The sequence below is a fragment of the Garra rufa genome, chromosome 25 (assembly GCF_049309525.1).
Source record: "Garra rufa chromosome 25, GarRuf1.0, whole genome shotgun sequence".
Classification (NCBI taxonomy): domain Eukaryota; kingdom Metazoa; phylum Chordata; class Actinopteri; order Cypriniformes; family Cyprinidae; genus Garra; species Garra rufa.
In genome coordinates this window covers 13,374,587-13,394,661 of record NC_133385.1, presented here as the reverse complement: position 1 = coordinate 13,394,661, position 20,075 = coordinate 13,374,587, and the positions used below count along the sequence as shown (strand labels likewise).

Below are 20,075 nucleotides of genomic sequence, written 5' to 3'. Positions count from 1 at the left end.
ACCTGCAATGTGCAATACAGTCTGAGTTCTCCTCAGGTATCCTTAAAGTCACATCAACCTTTTTCTTGAATCACACCAGAAATGAGCATCCACTGAGGCCAAATCCAGTTTTTTAATACACATTTCAAATCCATAATCCCACTCCATTATTCAAATAGCTTCCACACAAGGATTGTCACCAATCTACCAATCTACCATTGAAATGCTAATACGGTGTTATGTAGCTTCTGAAAAGATGCACGCTTCTGGGAAGCAGAGTGAAATGGAGCTTTGAGGTAATGTCTCCCACCGTGTTCTTAGAGACGTCACCTGTGTTCCTGCGCTGTTTTTCTCCTCTGACAATGGGAGGGTATTCACCCAGCCCTCCTGATCTTAAGCCTCATCCTGCCTTATAACACACCTAATCACTGATATTTTGTGATGTGGCCCATTTCCTTTGATGGCAGCGGCGGTGGAGATTGCTCTAAAAGCACTAAAAGTCAGCAGGCTTTAGCTTGTTATAGCAGGAGTGTGTGAGAGGAGCTCAGACTGTGTGCTAGTGTGACCTGACATGCTGGAGACTTTCTGCTCATCATGATGCTCCTAACAGAAGAAAGTGTATGTCCAAAAAATGTGTCCCTTATTATCGCCATCAAAAAGTCTCATCAAGCCGATTACAAGATACAAAAGTTCAATTTGACGCCTGAAATGTCAACAGAAAAAAAACGTTGTATTAAACTTTTAAGGGTTTTATTGGTAAAAAAAAAAAAAAAAATCTTTAAACAAAATTTTCTCTGCTGAAAGCATATGGGGGGAAATGATCATCATTATGCCAATTTTCTGACTTTAAAAATGAAGGAAATGAATAAAAATTAAAAATAGATAACTAGATAAACTAAAAGATAAATAAATAAAATATTATAAATAAATAAATAAATATTTACATTTAAAACTAAAATATTTTTGTTCATCAAAAACATAATAAATATTTTTAACAACAACAAAAATATATATAGTTCAATATTTCAAAAATACGTAAAAATAAATATTTAAAATTAAAGCGAAAAAATATTTTTGTTAATCAAAACATTAAAACATTACATTAAAATTAAATCAAAGTTAACAATAAATATCTTTTAACAACAACAAAAATTTGTATTTAGATATTTCTAAAATATATACAAATAAACATTTAAATTTAAAACTTAAAATATTTTTGTTCATCAAAAACATCTCGTAATTTCATAATACCATTTTGGTGACATTAAAATTAAATCAAAGTTAACAATAAATATATTTTAACAACTAATATATATATATATATATATATATATATATATAGATAGATAGATAGATAGATAGATAGATAGATAGATAGATAGATAGATAGATAGATAGATAGTTATAGATATAGATATAGATATTGATATAGATAGATAGATAGATAGATAGATAGATAGATAGATAGATAGATAGATAGATAGATAGATATTTCTAAAATACTTAAAAATAAATATCTACATTTAAAACAAAAAAATCTCATAATTTTATAATAATGCCATTTTGGTGACATTAAAATGAAATCAAAATTAACAATGAATATCTTTTAACAACAAAAAATATATTTATACTTCTAAAATATACAAAAAATAAATATTTTAATTTTAAACTAAAATATTTTTCTTTTTAAGAGACATCTCATAATTTCATAACATTACCATTTGGTGACATAAAAAAAACAATAAATATCTTTTAACAACAACAAATATATATATATATATATATATATATATATATATATATATATATATATATATATAATTAGATACTTCTAAAAGATATAAAAAATAAATATTAAAATTTAAACCTAAAAAATATTTTTGTTCATCAAAAACATCTCATAATTCTAAATAATACCATTTTGTAACATTAAAATTAAATCAAAATGAACAATAAATATCTGTTAACAATATATATTAACAAGAAAAACAGAATGAAAAAAAGAAGAAATGTAATTAATTTCATTAAATTAATTTAAATATTTTAAAATATTTTTTAAAATAAAGTTTTTGTTCATTTTGGATTAAAAAACATTTGTGATGTAAATTTATATTTAGATATTTGTTTACCATTTCTTAAATTTAAAGGTAACATCATAAACAATGTGTACTATATAAGCATGTAAATGAAATATTTAAATGTATACAAGTATTTATAAATTATGAGTTTAGATTAATTGCAGAGAAGCAAAAAGTATGTATATATTAAGTAAAACATATTAGATTCTTTAAATGTATTTATGTATTACTTTTTATTGTCATTGTCTTTTTAAATTAATGTAATTATTTTAAAAATGTTTTTAAGTATTTATAAATTATGAAGTTACAGTAATTGCAGTTGCTGTTAAAAAAAGAAAAAGAAAACTTTTCAAGGATATCAACCATACTTTTAAACAGTCAATGGGAAGAAAAAAAAAGTCTAAACTGTCTATATTGCTTGTTATTTATTCCATATTGCATAAATAAGAGTATTTATGCTGCAGTCCTTCTGAGTGCACCTAAACTACACCGTCCCTCAAAAACAGAGACTATTTACTAAAACTGCTATATCTCACTGCTAACAAAATTATACTGCTGATTATGTTAGGTTTTATATACAAGAGTCTTTTCTTGACCCTGTGTACAGTATAACCTAATCAAACCAACCTAATCAAATTGGAGTCAGACCAATTTGGTACAAATGAATGTCTAAATTATTTGTCTTTATAGGCAAGAGAAGCATAGCCACATGAAAGCGTTTTTTTTCTTTGTCTAAACAAAAGTTATTGTTGGAATTAATTGCAGTTTTTAAAATAAAGATTCTGCTGAGAAAGACAGCACATGGCAACACACTTTAAGTACTAGGCCAGAAACAACAGTTTAAAGTTAAAACACCTTAATGATGGATTTGTTTCAAACATGCAACTTTTTAATTCACATGATGTTAACTGATGGACTAAAGTGGTGTGGATTACTTGTGGATTATTGTGATGTTTTTATCAGCTGTTTGGTCTCTCATTCTGACGGCACCCATTCACTGCAGAGTATCCATTGCTGAGCAAGTGACTTAATGCTACATTTCTCTGAATCTAAATTTCTCTCATCTTTATCTTGGATGAAAAATACATCTGGAATTTTCATAATTTTGTTTTTTTTAACTATTTCTTGCTGACTGTTCCAAAAAGAAGTTTTCGTAGTGAAGAAGAACAATTTGTAGTTCCACAAAGATCCTTTCAAACATCCTTTTTTTCTGAGTTTAATAATCTGAGATCCTGAGAAAGTTAAAAGTTCTTCACAAACCCACAGATGCCAATAAAGCAGCTTTATTTTTAAGAGTGTTGTCTTGCACTTGTAATTTCATCCAGTCCCTTTAGCTAAACACAATGAGAGTGACACACAGACAGAGCGTATCTTCAGTTCTAGCGGAAATGCGGCAGCCATATACGCTCAGCAGAGGTGAGAAACGGACAGCTGTGTGGAACTGCCATATCCATCAAAAGTGACAATAATGTTAAATGACGCAAAAGAAGGAAATGCTCTGCCAGTTAATAGACTCTAAAATAAACTTATTTTACTAAAATAAAAAGGGTTTATGGTACCCGCCAGCTTGGTCTCCCTAGAGACACATCTAAACACGCATAGCAGGAGCAAATGTGCGGCAAGAATAGTGAGTTTGTTTGATTTTGCTCATTTGAAACTGCTAGCCGTGAATGAAAGACTGTTCATTGTATTCTGAAATGATGCTGGATGTGAATCACCGTAGGTACAGGGAGTCTTCCTCGGAAAAGAAAAGAAAGTCCACCGCAGATCGGATACATAAGTGCAGTAAGTGAGTCAATTGTGATCTTCTGGACATCATGCGTCATAATGAGTCAAATCAGGGCTTTCTTTGATGTGATCTCATAATAGACCCCAAGGACAAAGAGACACATGTTTGTAATTAATGGCTGTAAAATGCTAGCATGCTTATTTAGGACACCCATAAAAAGTAAACACTCTGAATACATGGGGGAAAATGCCTGAAACTGATATGAGAGGCCTGAACAGCTAACCACTCTGAAGAAACAGGTTTAGTTGCTAAAAAGAAGTTAAGTTCCATGAATTTGAATGATCAATGACCAATCCAGAGAACCTTATAATAGATTACAATATCCACCTTACTCTTCAACACGGAAGTAAGCTTATGGGCGAGATTTCCGGTTCATTAGGGACTATAGGGAAATAACAAGAATAAATATAGCTGCAAGCAGCGATAACCGGGGGTCAAGTGCTTTAAGGCATTTAAGCACATATGAAAAAAGACATTATGTAGCATGCCTCTTTTGCAAATACAGGTAATGTACCATAGAAATATTATGTTTATGACTGCTATAGCGGGCAGCTGTGGTCCAATCTCCTTAAAACTTTGCATGCTTGTTTAGAATCACCTGTCGCATGTGCTCACCAGGTTTTGTGAAGTTTTGAGTTTTTCTTTAGGCTTTATAGGATTTTGGGTAAATTCCAACAGGCCCACTTTTTTCAAACAACCCCGTTATAGCTTCCCAAAAGGGTAAATTTCCACATTTCTTTGATAATTATTGACCTAGAGAGTCCAGAGAATTGTACTGCAGTGTTTTTTTCTATTCTAGATTGAGTGAAAAACTTTACTCCAGTTCACAAAAGTAGTTTTTACATGTTCTCAATCATTTAACAAACGATTTGATTGACGGCCGTGGTTCTAGAGGCAAAGTTGACCGAAATGAGGAGTTCTGTCATATGATACCAATATCCAATGTGGGAAAAAAAAACCCTGCAATGCTCAATCATTTACATCCTTGAAAAAATGTGATATCGCCCCCCAGTGGCCGATTTCTTTTAAATTTCTCAGTTTCGTTCTGATTGGTCTCCGTTAAAGGAACACTCCACTTTTTTTTTGGAAATAGGCTCATTCTCCAACTCCCCCCGAGTTAATAAGTTGAGTTTTACCATTTTGAAATGCATTCAGCCGTTATCTATTCTGGCGATATCACTTTTAGCATAGGTTAGCATAGATCATTGAATCCTAGACCAATAGCATTGCGTTCAAAAATGACCAACGAGTTTCGATATTTGTCCTATTTAAAACTTGACTCATCTGTAGTCATATTGTGTACTAATACCGGCGGAAAATGTAAAGCTGTGATTTTCTAGGCCGAAAAGATTACGAACTACACTCCCATTCCGGCGTAATAGTCAAGGAAGTTTGCTGCAAACCAAGCAGGCGCAGTAATATCACACAGCACATGTGCAAATGCTAACCTAGCTGGGAACTAATTTCAGGCGCTGCGTGATATTACTGCGCCTGCTTCGGCCATATTACGGCAGCAAACTTCCTTGACTATTATGCCGAAATGGAATGGAAGTGTAGTTCCCAATCTTATCAGCCTAGAAAATCACAGCTTTACATTTTCCGCCGGTATTAGTACACAATATGACTACAGATGAGTCAAGTTTTAAATAGGACAAATATGGAAACTCGTTGGTCATTTTTGAACGCGATGCTATTGGTCTAATAGGATTCAATGATCTATGCTAAGCTATGCTAAAAGTGATATCGTCAGAACAGGAGAACGGCTGAATGGATTTCAAAACAGTAAAACTCAACTTATTAACTCGGGGGGAGTTGGAGAATGAGCCTATTTCCAAAAAAAGTGGAGTGTTCCTTTAACTATGCTAGTAGGTGCTCAAACCTCATCGGCCAATGGTGGCCATGGTTTTTTGAGATACGCAAATGTCATTATAGACACTTGTGGCACTTTGGACCAAGACCGTCCACAGCGATTTTCATGTTCATAGGACAAATTGTTGCGTAGGTGCAGCCATTTTTAAGTTTTCTCTCTCTTATAGATGTTTTTTTCTGAATGCGAAAGTCACGCCTGACTCTTAACCTGAAGAATGCTTTGCATTTCCAGTCTCCAGTGTTTCTAGTCAAAGTAGCGTATATTCCGAGCTGTTAATATAATGTCAAACCTATTAAAATGTTTTTAAAAGGCACATGGCTCTATAGCGCCATCACTTTGCGATGTCGCAATGACCGTCATTTGTCAGTGCCTTACTCCTCAAAGTTTAATGAGTAAAAAAGACACAAAACTGCCGACGTTAGCCACATTAAAAGCGGATGGATGCTATTTAAATGGGTTCCTGTGGAGACCGAAACAGAAGAGCAAACAATCTGACGTTAGAATTCGTAATGGCGGCGTTCATCGTTTACTCAGGAAAAAGGTCTATAGCCCAACCAAGTGGAGAAGCTTCGCAATTTTTGTCCTGAGCGTTTCTGAGTTTGGTGAAGATATCTTATTCTGTTTCAGGAGTTATAGGCATTTTACTAAAAGTGTCCCTGTTCCTTTCGAACATTTTGCCGTCCCTTTGCGACGGTCAGTCGAAAGTTCGACTTTTTTTTGATAATTATTGATATTGACTCTCCAGAGATCCTTTCTGCACTGGCACTGGGCGAAAAACCTAGGGCTAGGAGGCAGAAATATCCAAAATAGGATTCCAATGACATAATTCACATGAGCCTTCGACTGACAGTTAAGGAGTTATAAGGGAATTCATACTTTTGATCGCTGGATTGCCGTCAGGCTGATTGGGGTGAGCCTTGGTGATGTTGTCGGTGGAGAGTGTACTACCATCCCTCTAACCTTCAAGTCTCTATGACTTATGGTTTGGTCTGCAGGATCAGTTTTATGTGGAGATCGCTGATCCGTGACCATTCTAATAACAACGTGCACTTAAAGTGCAGTGCAGTGTGTTCATAATTATATAATATATTAAAATAATATGGTAAGACACACCAATTTGCAATATCAAGCAGCAAGGAGCTGTTTTGTACAGCTTAAAATAGCTGGAGGCTGATGAGACCGGAAGCCACACTCATAAAATGTACAAATGGCCGCACCCAAAAAAAAAAAAAAAAAAAAAAAAATGGCCGCACCCTCTCTTATGGAAAATAAGGTGGATGGTTAAGAAATGTCTTTACAGTTTAGGAAAGAGTTCTGGCAAGGTAATAATAGTTATCAAACAATGTTTCAATAAATCCAAAAAGTGGATTACAAGTTTGAGTTTATGTTCAGTTGACGCAGAGTAGAGGCTTACCTGAGAACGTCGTATTCGCGTGACGTGGTAACCATAGCAACAGCAGGCAGACGATTTGAAGTTTATATGTTCCGGGATCGTTTGTCAAATTGGCGATTTGTTTTTGTCTTTTTACAGTTACACAGAACACAGAAATGCAGCAAAGGACGGATTTGAAAGAAGTTGAGGTAGTTACTGTGTTTGGTTAACTAAGTTGGTTAACGGGTGCGTTCAAAAGGTTCAGTAGGCTAACAGTGATGTTTTCCAAATAGCAAACATTACGTCGCTCCAGCGCTTTTATTTCAAACTGTAACTTTACGTCGATTAATCATGACACACGTTATTGCAATTATTCACCATCTTAATATATTAACATACACTGCCGTTTAGAAGTTTGAGATCAGTAAGGTTTTTAATATTTCTCAAAAAAGTCCCTTATGCTCATCAAGTCTAAATTTATTTGCTCAAATATATAGAAAAAAAGCATGTAATATTGTGAGATAATATTGCAAGTAATTTTTATGTGAATTTATTGTAAATTGTAATTTATTCCTGTGACGCAAAGCTGAATTTTCAGCTTCATTACTCCAGTCTTCAGAATCACACGATTCTTCAGAAATCATTATAATATGCTGATTTATTTATCAATGTTGGAAACAATTGTGCTGCTTAATATATTTTTTTGGGAACCTGTAATACTTTAATCAGGATCTTTGATGAATACAAGGTTAAAAAGAACAGCATTTATTCAAAATAGAAATCTTTTGTAAGAAAATATACACTATCCTTCAGACATTTGTGGTCAGATTTAACCTTTAACATACCTTTACCTTTTAATATAATCGTTAAACTCCCTAAAACTCATTTTATAATTCACATCATGACTGAAACTATATACTGAATGACATATGGAATGATATTGTTTGTCTCGTAGGTCAATGAGACATCTTCTGCCATGAGCACAGTAAAATCACTAAAGTTAGGGAAATCCTGCTGTCCTGCTAACTGCCGTTCTCGAGCAGTTTTCAGATTACTCATTAATGTGCATGGAACGCCAAAACCAGATTTCAACCAGGAACATCTTGCAAATGACAACAGGTAGGCTTCTTTTTCTTCTTTTGTCTAATTAGTATTGATGCTGAATATATCAAGCAATTTTGTAATGGAATCTCATTTTGTATCTGCAAGATTGTTTTTCTAAATTAAAATATGACACAATGCACAGCTGTATCAAATGATTCCCTTAAAAAGAAAGATGATGAATTGTATGCACTCTGTTCCATTTCATCAAGGGCTTCATTGCCAGCAGCCTCCGTCATCCATTCAATTGGTGAGGGACATCATCAGAAGAAATGTTGTGGAGACACTCAAGACACTGGGAAGCAGATAGATGACACTGTCATACAGACTCGACACATGGAAATAGACAATGAGGACTCTGAGAGTCCTTTCCATCAGAGGGAACAAAGCCTTTGGAGAGGAGCCATCAGAATTCTACTCGGCTTGTTAATTATTTTGGGAATAGTTGTTATTTTCATCATTGCCAACCAGTATGTTTATCTGGAGTGGGAACGAATCGTAAGGTCACTGGGTCTTAACGAATGGATGAATGGCTTTGTAAAACTGCGCTTTGTTGGAATGTACCATCCACCCGTATGAACCTATAAACCTATGTTGTCTTCAGCACTCAATAAAGCATTTCAAAATGTCCTCCTTTGGTTTGAATAGTGTTTTTGTTTTTATGCAGTTAAGGTCAAGAGTTTACATACACCTTGCAGAAATAAGAGCTATTTTTTATTTAGTACTGACCTGAATAAGATATTTCACATAAAAGACGTTTACATATAGTCCACAAAAGAAAGTAATAGTTAAATTTATAAAAATGAACCTGTTCAAAAGTAGGGCTGCAACGATTCGTCGACGTTGTCGACAAAAATCGATAATAGAAATAGTCGACAATGAATTTCATTGTCGATGTTGTCGCCAGACATGTTTTCTCTGACCGAGTGAGGCATCTCTCTGCCGAGAGTCGCACATAGGCATTAGCTTCTATGCTGAGCGATAACATACAGAAATGGCGGCGTCCAATGCACTGAATGCAGCAGCTGCGCGTACCAAAACACGCCCGTTTCACACATACTCCGTCTAAAGTGCGTATTTTTTTTCCACACCCATGTTAACGGATTACAACGTTCACAATGTACGGACTGTAAACGCGTTCTGTGTGAGCGCAAAACGAGTCCGTGCTGCTTCTGCACCGCATACGTAACGCGCACGGACTGTAGACGCAATGCAGACTGAGTATGTGTGAAACAGGCATAAAGTTTGGGAGCATTTTAGCCTGCTACGGCGAATAAAAAGATTACCTGCATGGTTTGTAAAGCAGTCCTTGTGCATCACGGCAGCACCTCTGTGATGCACGAACATTTAAAGAGAAAGCACGTCGGACAGTTAAATGAAACCAGTTTGGCTGGCCTCGGTAAGATTTAAATAACATGGAAGCCAATACGTTTTGTTTTGGATATACATGTTTGTTTACGGTATTATTGCTGCTGATGTGCCTGCCCCTGGTTTACAGGAAGAAAATGTTTACTTGATTTTAATTTATTTTTTCTTATAAAACAAATGTGCCTGTCCTTTAAAAAGATTATAGAGTTTCTTAATTTATGCGTTTATGTCTGTACTGACCGATTATTGTGCCTAAATGGTTTTAGACAGGGCATTTTTATTTACTTTTAATATGAATTGGCCTATCAGCAGCAAAGTTCAATAAAATATGCATTTTTCATTGAAGTACCCCCTTCTTTCTTGTATTTACTATAATTTTCCACATAATTAAAGCAATCTCATGCTAAATTTGAGAAAAATTGAATAATTATCCGATTAGTCGACTAATCGTTTCAATAGTCGGTGACTAGTCGACTATTAAAATAGTCGTTAGTTGCAGCCCTATTCAAAAGTTGACATACACTTGATTCTTAATACTGTGTTGTTACCGGAATGATCCACAGCTGTATTTTATTTTATTATTATTATTATTATTATTATTTTTTTGTGTAAGTTGTTCACGAGTCCCTTGTTTGTCCTGAACAGTTAAACTGCCTGCTGTTCTTCAGAAAAAATCTTTCAGGTCCCACAAATTCTTAGTTTTTTCAGCATTTTTGTGTATTTGAACCCTTTCCAACAATAACTGTATGGTTTTGAAATCCATCTTTTCACCCTGAGGACAAATGACTCATATGCAACTATTACAGAAGGTTCAAATGCTCACTGATGCTACAGAAGGAAACAAAATGCATTAGGAGCCAGGGGGAGTGAAAACTTTTGCAATTTGAAGATTAGGCTAAATTGAACTTATTTTGTCTTCTGGGAAACATGATGTAACTATCTTCTATAGTTTCTGAAAGGCAGCAGTAAATAAAAAAAATATTTAGGCAAAATAAGAAAATAATCACTATATTCTGTGCAAAAGTTTTCACTCCCAGGCTCTGAATGCATTTCTGAAGCAACAGTAAGCATCTGTACTTTCTGTAATAGTTGCATATGAGTCCCTGAGTAGTCCTCAGTAGGTCAGTACTAAATAAAAACATAACATGCATTTTGTATGATCCCTCTATTTTAGTAAAATAATTACAATTTTGCAAGGTGTATGTAAACTTTTGACTTTTGAAACTGTATCTCTGTATTTGCATGTGTTAAAATGTCAATAAACATGGATCGATAACAATGCAGGAAACTTATGTTAAAGGTCATTGCAGTTATCGATACACATTAACCTCTGGAGCTCTACTAGTTAAAGGTATAATCAGAGCCGGATTAACGCAAAGGCAAACTAGGCACGTGCCTAGGGCCCGATTGGCGGGAGGGGGCCCAGACAGAGGGACACTTTTTTTTTTTTTTTTTTTTTTAAATGTACAAATGTCCTATCTACAATCTATTTCAATATTTATTAATTAACTAAAAATAGTGACGATGTTTATCTTAACCATAGACTGTTACATTGTCATATTAACGCCAGCCCATGACTGTATAGAGCGGCGCCAGCCAGTCAGAGCCATACAGAGCGATTTGTGATAAGCTTTTTACCCAGAGTTATGCCGCGTTCCAGGCAACCCGTAACCCGTGTTTTTCCAACCTTCTACCCGTGAAAGTGCACTGGAACGGCAGTCAAACCCGTGACTTCCCACTCCTGAACTCGTACTGGACTCCCAGTTACGAGTTCTGACGTAACATACAATATCAGCCCTAATGCGTGCGGTGTTTATGCAAGTGGTACACGGTGGAAAAATAGAGCATAGGACAATATAACGTTGCAATCAAATTAATAATAATATAAAAATAATAATAATTCATAAATGTGCCCACTACCCAGGCAGTTTGGCGTGACTTGCCTGGAACGCTACAAAGTCGTGAGTTGTGATTTTAAGTCGTGTTCTACGAGCTCAAAAACCTGCCTGGAACGCGTAGCATTAGATGCATGCTGCACATTTAATGTTATTATTAAATAAGGCCTATTATTACATTGCATTTAGTTTGAGAGCAAAGGAATGACAACATAACCTGTACATTATTTGATTTGTATTGCTTTTTACCTTCACTCCAAAACTCGTTTTTTTTTTTAATTCAGGCAATTTTATATTTTAAAAAAAAATTAAATAAAGCAAAGCCGTTTGAACAGCGCTCTTCACTTATTATTTTATTTTGGTACCATGACCCGCACTTACAAAACAGTCTTCTTTTTAGCGTTTATTTTACAATAATAACCAATAGGATAGTGTGGTGTTTTGGCAGCTAATCTATTGGTGATTAATATAAATAAAATAAAGCTAAAACTCTGTTTTGTCAGTGTTCCATGGTCTCATAGCCTACTATGAGAAATAAAGTTTAATAAATGCAATACAATGCATCACAAATCCGTGAGTACAGTTTACAAACCCGTGGGAACGGATTGCTAAAGCGTGCGCACAGATTATAAATTTGTCGGTAAGGATTCAAAATCTGAGGGTACGGTTTACAAAATCTGAGCTCACGGATTGGAAATTCGTGGGTACGGTTTGATAATCCATGGGCACGATTTATATTTATTTATTTAACCGAGGGAACAGTTTAAGAACTCGTGAGTACAGTTTAAACTAAGGGAACGAATTGCAAAACCGTCCCCACGGATTAATTATTTTTCTTCTACAGGTGACGTAAGGGGCTCCGTTTTATAAACTTATTTGCTCTGTTTACATAGTTTACTGACACCTATTGGTTATTTACTGGTACTACTGCCTTAACAATGACACTCCCAATGGATAAGATGAGGATAATTTAATAGCATTTAATAGAGCCGTGTAATGTATAAATAATGAATATCAAAAAATAGTCTGATAGACTGTTTTATATACAACACATGACTTATTTTGGCATACAACAACCAATTTTTAACCAAAGACTAGGCTATGTAAAATGTGAATTAACTTTTATTAGTAACTTTGGTAAGTTTCAGATTTCAATTCATAAATAACATCTACGGAGGGGGGCCCAAAAAATGCAGCCTGCCTAGTGTAGTCCATTTATTTAATCCGGCTCTGGGTATAATTACCGAGAAAATGAAAAAAAAAAAAAAAAAAAAGTATTTTGTATGAAAATGCACAGTATGTTTGTTACATTCACAAAAAATAATATTTTGTTACTGTAAAATGTGTAAGCTTACATTGTCAAACTGGAAAATGTAAAATCCATAATATCATTTCCTTACATAGATCTGACAGGTGGGACTTTTTTATTACTAAACAATAATCAATACGACGATAATCAGCTGATCTCATGGACGCAAACAGACTCGATCGTTGGTAATTTGCTCTGGCGTCATTGATGAAGAGCCTGACGATGTCACCTTTTGACGTAAGTACGTCAGAGGTGAGACATTCCCTTTCAATAAAAGGCGCCGGATCCCAGGAGCATCAGAGGACCAGAAGCAAGAAGCAGCAGGAATATTTGCCTACCAGTGTTTGTATTCTCCAAAGACCCAACTAACACTCAGGGTAAGTTCTCAGACTTCTTCTTACTGTTTGCTTCTGTTCTATATGTTTCATAATGCTCCACTGATGTTGTTTTTCAGATGCACAGGTGTGTCGGTGGAGTTTGTGTGTCTCTTATTGTGTGCGCGTTTCTTACGGAAACACTCGGAATGGTGATTGCGGTAAGAGTTACTTTGATTCAAAATTATTCATTTCATTATTTAATAATGTATGCTTTAATGCAGCTTAATTCAGAAAAGTTGAAACTGTAATTTCTTAAAGATAAGACAACTGTTCTGTGTAACAACACACCTCTAAAACATCTTGCCATTGTAACTCATAGTTTAACCATGGTATTTGTAGTATTTATACAAATGGTAATACATATGCCAAAAAAAAAAAACATCGTTAATTTTCGTAGGAGAAGGCAGACCGGGGCTAGTTGTCACAGTTTTTACCCCCAAGTTTAAAGACATAACTCAAAGTCTTTGCCATAAATATTTAATATTTTCACCGTTGTTGAGTAAGAAAAAATAATGCACGTTGACTTTTTTTTGACCACATGCCGCGATAAATAGACATGTTTTCGCGCTTTATGGGGTAAGTTGTCAGAACAGGACATAAATAGATTTAAATAGCAAAAATGTAAAAAGTAACGTACATAGTTGTGGAAAAACAAATATTGTAAACGAATAAACTGTATACATGTAAATCTCTTTGACCATTTAGTTGAAACTCTGTATGTGTAGCTAAAATATGCTGTTTTTTTATTTTATTTGAAGGTTTTTTTATATTAAAATCTATGATATTAAGATTTAAAACCATTAGCTAAAACTACTGCTAAAGAAAGCTTTTTGTGTAATTTGAGTTCTGACTCTATAAACCGTCTATGTTACTAAGATATGAGTTTTGTGACAACTAGCCCCGGTTATAAATGGTTACAACTAGCCCCTACACTGTAAATGGTTTAAGGTAACTTAAAGTCTTTGCTATAAATATTTAATATTTCCACTGCTACATAAGAAAAAAATATTTTTTCATTTAATGCACAACATGGCATAAAAAAAATATTAAATAGCATAAACGTAAAGTAGTTGTGGAAAAACAAATATTGTAATTTAATAACCTGTATACATTTAAAACAACTAAAATACATGTGACAACTTGCCCTGAAAGTTGTTGCAAAAACCACATTTTAAGAAAAATGTAGTTCAAAATCTAAATATATAGCTAAAATATGATTATTTGAAGTTTTTTTTTATATTAAGCTCTATGATATTATGATTTTGAACCATTATGCAATAATATTGCTAAAGAAAATTAGTTTGTGTGTAATTTGAGATCTGACTCAAAAGCTGCTAAGAATTTGAGGTTTGTGACAAATAGCCCCAGTTATCCCTATACTGTAAAAAGTTAGTACTTTTTAGGAAAAAGTAAAAAAATGCTACAATGAAAATGTGTTAGAACTGTAAATACTTTAATGTAACTTAAAGTCTTTGTTGCATAAGGAAAAAAAAAAAGATTGCACATTGAATTTTGTAACAACATGCCCCAATAAACAGAAATGTCATTGTGCTTTATGGGGTAAGTTGTCACAACTGGACATGGAATATAAATAAATCATTAAAGGGAAGTCTGAAAAAAAAAAATTAAATAGCATACATGTAAAATAGTTAGGGAAATTTTTTTTTTGTAATATTTACAAACTATACATTTAAAACAACTAAAACGGAAAGTTGTTGAAAAAAGACTTTTTAAAAAATCTGCATATGTAGCTAAAATATGATTATTTGAAGGTGTTTTTTTATGTTAAGCTCTATGATATTATGATTTTGAACCATTAGCTATACAAAACTACTGCTAAAGGTTTTTAACTATTCATTACTTTAGAATTTATGGTGAAAAACAGTTTTTTGTTAGTTCGAGCAGACTAGTATATTAACATCATATCACTTAATGAAACATACAGTTATCAGTTATAATATATAAAAGGATCTGTATGCTATCTTGTAATACCTGAAGTTTTACAGTGAATATCTGGCAACCACTGTAAAATTTTATTTATTTATTTTTTCATAGTATGTATTTATTAACTTGAACTTTCTCTATTTATATATACTATATATTCTATAAAACAGGCAAAAGAGAAGAGAGGATGGACCCTCAACAGTGCTGGGTATCTCCTCGGTCCTCGTGAGTTCCCCATTACATTTTTTTCTGTCTTTCCCCATAGCAGTTGCATGTGATTTATGTAACTGTTTTGACATATACATACTTTCTTCATTCATTTTGCTTTAGTTTTTCTTTAAGCTCACAGGTCTGCTTTTAAACCTTGGACTTTAGTTTGTCTGTACCATTGGCTATCTTTGATGAAATGTAATATACAATAATGGGGTGCACTGATGTTGAGCTCACCTGTGTAGGTCAGTTACATAAGCTCCCTGTGTTTCAGGTCGTATTGATCACCTTATACAGATTAAGGATACTCCCAGTGCAAGGGGGAGAGAAGATCTGCTTGGTCAATGTAAGACAGCACCTGCAGGTTATTGAAGTCAGATGAGGAATTGCTCTGTGGCGTTTCGCGCTTTGTGCTGTTTTGCATTCCTACCATGAATCAAAGAAAGATCTTTTCACCTAAACAGGAAAAGATCAATCATTTATGCTATTATTATGCTGTTTGAGGGCATAATTTAGCTACATATTCTGTGTGCAAATGCATGAAGTATTCTTCATGAACTTTCGAAAAACTGCCATAGTCCTAAATTCAATACTAACCTCTTTCTTTCTGAATACATAAGCTATATTCTGCTTTTTTTCTTGCATTGAACAGAGGGGATTTCACTCTGTTTACACCCTCTATCTTTTGCTCTACCCCATGTCTCTGTTTGTCCACTTGCTGTGAGCTTTTGATGTTCTTTTTGCTTTAGGTGCCCTTATGAAAAAGGAGTACACTTTGAAATACTTTTAAAATGAGTTGTTATGGAAATTATATACTTAAGTACAAGCTAAATGCAATGTTTTCAGACACTTCATTGCATATTCTTTTGCATTTAAGTGTCATTAATTAATTTAAATTTAAATTAAACAGTAAGTTTCACTTAAAAGTGCTTTTTGACTCACTTAAGTAGGATGTAGTGTCTAATGTAATGGCAAGCATTTATGATTAATTAAAATATGCTAATTTCTATTAAACCGTTTATATATTTTTAAGTAATTTAAAATAAATTAACATTAAATGTAATATAAAAAAATTATAAGCAAGTACTAGTTAAGTGTACTTTAAAACATGACAAACGAGAATTAAAACATGATTTGAAATGTACTTGAAGGTGTTTAATTTGACATTATTAGAGTGCGTTTTTTTTAATGTACTTAATAGTCCTAAAAACAAAGTGGATTTAAATAATATTATATTATCTGCAAGTACATATCGGAAGTACACTACAAGTGCGCTTCTTTTTCCCAAGGGTGTGAGTGTGTGCTTCGCATTGCGACAAAAAGGCAATTCCATGACTCAAATCCTGCAGGTTGCTCTACTCAATCTGTCCAAAAAACAGAAAGAAAACAAAAAAGATATTCCTCGGATAATGACTTGTCGCATTAGGAACATATGTGTGCCACAGGCAGATCTATGAATCTCAGCCGGGGCGTCAGGGTCTGACGGCGTGGTGCTCAGCGGGCTGTTCAGATGATCAATGTGATTATGTGTGCTTTTGCTTTGTGATCAGATGCCATAGACAGCCACAGGAGCCTTAGCGACAAGCATGGACTGGCAGGCAAGAGAGAAATGCCCATAGAGGAAGATTTCAAGACAGGTACGAAACATGCACCGCCCTTCTAAAACGGATTTGTTTTAATTAAGATCATTATTCTATATGGTTTATTAGACTCACTGAAGGCTGGGAAGTGGATTATAGTATCCATTCATCGTTAATGTACTTTCACAGATGTTGTAGCAAAGCTTTGTAAGTGAAATAATAAATGGTAATGACCCTGTGAAAACTTGTTTTTGCTTTTTAGCAGCTCTGAGGATATCAGATGAGGATATTGTCCACACTATCATAGACTTTCTTTCTTATCTCAAATTAAAAGGTAAGTGCAAAAGTTTACATACACCTTGCAGAATCTGCAAAATGTAAATTTTACTAGAATGTGAGGGATCATACAAAATGCATGTTATTTTTTATTTAGTACTGACCTGAATAGGATATTTTACATAAAAGACGTTTACATATAGTCCACAAGAGAAAATAATAGTTGAATTTATAAAAATGACCCTGTTCAAAAGTTTACATACACTTGATTCTTAATACTTCTTATCTGAATGATCCACAGCTGTGCTGTGTTTTCATAAAAATCCTTGAGGTCTTTGGTTTTTCAGCATTTTTGTGTATTTGAACCCTTTCCAACAATGACTGCATGGTTTTGAGATCCATCTTTTCACACTGAGGACAACTGAGGGACTCATATGCAACTATTACAGAAGGTTTATTCACTCACTGATGCTTCAGAAGGAAAAACGGTGCATTAAGAACCAGGGGTTGAAAACTTTTGAAACGGAATGAGGCTGTGTAAATTTTTCTTATTTCGCCTAAATATATATTTTTCTTCATTTAGTACTGTCCTTCAGAATCTACAGAACATACTTACATCTTCCCCAGAAGACAAAATAAATTAAATTTACCCTGATATGCAACCATTACAAAAGATTCTAACACTCACTGATGCTTCAGAAGGAAAAACGATGAATTAAGAGCTGGGGGGTATGAACTTTTTGAATTTGAAGATCAGGGTAAATGTAACTTATTTTATCTTCTGGGGAATATGGAATTATCTGCTGTAGCTTCTGAAGGACAGTACTAAATGAAAAGAAATATGATATTTAGGCAAAATAAGTCAAATGTACACAGCCTCATTCTGTTCAAAAGTTTTCACCCCCTGGCTCTTAATGCACCGTGTTTCCTTCTGAAGCATCAGTGAATGTTTGAACTTTCTGTAATAGTTGCATATGAGTCCCTCAGTTGTCCTCATTGTGAAAAGATGGATCCTTAAAATCATAGTCATTGTTGGAAACAGCGTACAACTGGTTGAGGATGGAAATATTAAAATACTCCACAGTCCGTCAGCGGTTGTGGGCGGGGCCTGCACATTGTGACATCATACGGTTTAAAAAGTCAAAACGGCTTGATAATTCAGACCGTTTAGGTTAGGTTGTGGATTTAAAAAAAAGAGTGAATAAATTATCATTGTCGGGTGGTTGTGTAAGACACATTTACATGCAAACACCATGTAGAAGTTGAAGAATGTTAAACATTAAAAAATCTTACTAAAACAGATTTTACCTCAAAGTTTTCAAACCTCACTAAAACATGAAGAAGGAAACACCTAAGGTGGTCATTTTATTGTTGTGTTGGCCTATTTATCTCTCTCACATCTGTTGTGTGACTGATAACCATTCATTCCTGTCAGTCCTTCTTAAATTCTCAGACTATTCATTTCAAATTCCAAATCAAAGGCACATTTATATATTCAGAATTCAACTCTGACTTCTACTTCTTGCTGAAACCATCAAGGCTTCCATGCAAGGAAGTGATTTGTTCTAATTTTCAGATTTTTACTTACTTCATCCTGCAGAAATTGGAGCTCTTGACAGTCTGCCTTCCTCTCTCACGTCAGAGGAAATAAGTCAAGCCTAATTTTGACCGAATCCAGCATCGACACACCGTGACCTCCACCGTACCCGGCTGAACTCGCTCTCAGAGGCTGTATTACCGTTCAACGTCTTCTCCACCGCACTGTTCCCGACACGCTAAACTGTCAATATTACCATGCAACTTTATTCTGTCACAATCACTTGACGGCTGATGTGGAGATGGATTCAAAAAATAAAACTCATAAATGGCATTCGACTCACCTTATTCTCTGTCTTATCTTTTATTTTATATTCATAGAAAAGGCAATAACCATGACAGACTATTACTATTCCCTGTAACCTTTTGCAACAATTCAGTTCTCCTAAGGTCTGAGGTTACTTCACTAGTTTACTTTTAGGCAGTACATACAGGTGGAAACATGAATTATTAATACAGCAGGCTGCTTTTTTGTTCTTAGCTTCTCAGCAGTCATCTGGCACTCGGACAGTGTAACAGACAATCTGGAGATCACCAGGGTAAGCTTTTCCCAGTGTAATCCACGTATCCACCATGATGTTTCTCTGTTAGTCCAGAAATGACTGATAATACTGATGATATGCTCTCCTCTGGGCTCAAAGGTGCCTTCAGATGATAGAAAACAGATTAAACGAAGTCTTTTATATAAAGACAATTGAAAAAAAAACAGGCTCATTCAAGCTTACCATTGGTCCGCCCATATCAGTGCGCACCCAACCAGGGTGAAGAGCGACGCATAAGATCTTCTCAGCTTCCAGGTCAACAGCCAAACACCTTGTAACCATATTCAAGGCACTCTGAATATGTCAGAAATCAAAGTTAAGTATGTGGAACTTCATAATGTTTCCTATAAAGCAACTAAATGGGTGTTTTACCTTGGATGCCCTGTATGCGTAACTTTTGTAGTTTGCACCCTCGCCCCAGTTGAGCTGCACAGATCCCAGGGCGGATGAAACATTGATCACCGCGGCTCTCTGGATTCCCATGTCACTGCCTTCAGCTGCCGCCTTTCTCAATAATGGCAGGAAAGCCTGAAAAAGATCATTTTTTAAATGTTTTTTAGAGCAATGCCTATGGACACTGATTATTCCAGCTGTATTACCTTGGTCACAAAAAGAGGAGCCACTGTGTTGCTCTCATAGGTTTTCATCATGACATCTCGAGTGACCGTGTCTAGTTCAGACGTCAGGTTAATCGCCGCATTATTAATTAAGCAGTTCAAGCCATCGGCGCCCACGATGGATTCCACTGACTGGGCTGCTGCATCCACACTGCTGTCACTGTTGACATCT

At 34.7% G+C, this 20,075-nt stretch overlaps 2 protein-coding genes across 5 annotated transcripts; one reads left to right on the top strand and one right to left on the bottom strand.

Annotated features, from left to right (window-relative positions):
- The first annotated feature begins 13,053 nt into the window (after nucleotides 1–13,053).
- gal (galanin/GMAP prepropeptide) lies at nucleotides 13,054–19,027 on the top strand. Of its 4 annotated transcripts, none has more exons than XM_073831908.1 (7): nucleotides 13,054–13,138; nucleotides 13,216–13,296; nucleotides 15,253–15,307; nucleotides 15,567–15,638; nucleotides 16,843–16,929; nucleotides 17,138–17,206; nucleotides 18,749–19,027. In XM_073831908.1, exons 2-7 carry the CDS (start codon nucleotides 13,216–13,218, stop codon nucleotides 18,808–18,810), a joined length of 426 nt encoding a protein of 141 aa, XP_073688009.1. In that variant the 5' UTR covers nucleotides 13,054–13,138; the 3' UTR covers nucleotides 18,811–19,027. The 4 variants fall into 4 exon arrangements, with proteins under 4 accessions (XP_073688009.1, XP_073688008.1, XP_073688011.1 ...); XM_073831907.1 differs by having other exon boundaries at nucleotides 17,135–17,206; XM_073831910.1 differs by lacking the exon at nucleotides 15,567–15,638.
- Nucleotides 19,028–19,029: 2 nt separating this feature from the next.
- LOC141301715 (C-signal) lies at nucleotides 19,030–20,069 on the bottom strand. Its single transcript, XM_073831906.1, has 4 exons — nucleotides 19,886–20,069; nucleotides 19,659–19,814; nucleotides 19,470–19,580; nucleotides 19,030–19,389 (listed from the first exon to the last, which is right to left on the bottom strand). The coding sequence occupies exons 1-4, from the start codon at nucleotides 19,934–19,936 to the stop codon at nucleotides 19,276–19,278; spliced, it is 432 nt and encodes a 143-aa protein (XP_073688007.1). The 5' UTR covers nucleotides 19,937–20,069; the 3' UTR covers nucleotides 19,030–19,275.
- Nucleotides 20,070–20,075: the final 6 nt, after the last annotated feature.

What these genes read in the sequence shown, in the direction of transcription:
- gal (XM_073831907.1), top strand. Translation starts at nt 13,216, where the DNA reads ATGCACAGGTGTGTCGGTGGAGTTTGTGTGTCTCTTATTGTGTGCGCG. An exon ending in TGGGTATCTCCTCGGTCCTC is followed by an intron (nt 15,308 to 15,566) that starts GTGAGTTCCCCA and finishes CCTGTGTTTCAG; the next exon opens with GTCGTATTGATCACCTTATA. An exon ending in TTCTTATCTCAAATTAAAAG is followed by an intron (nt 17,207 to 18,748) that starts GTAAGTGCAAAA and finishes TTCATCCTGCAG; the next exon opens with AAATTGGAGCTCTTGACAGT.
- LOC141301715 (XM_073831906.1), bottom strand. Translation starts at nt 19,936, where the DNA reads ATGATGAAAACCTATGAGAGCAACACAGTGGCTCCTCTTTTTGTGACC. An exon ending in CTCCTCTTTTTGTGACCAAG is followed by an intron (nt 19,815 to 19,885) that starts GTAATACAGCTG and finishes GATCTTTTTCAG; the next exon opens with GCTTTCCTGCCATTATTGAG. An exon ending in CTGATATGGGCGGACCAATG is followed by an intron (nt 19,390 to 19,469) that starts GTAAGCTTGAAT and finishes TATCATCTGAAG; the next exon opens with GCACCTTTGAGCCCAGAGGA.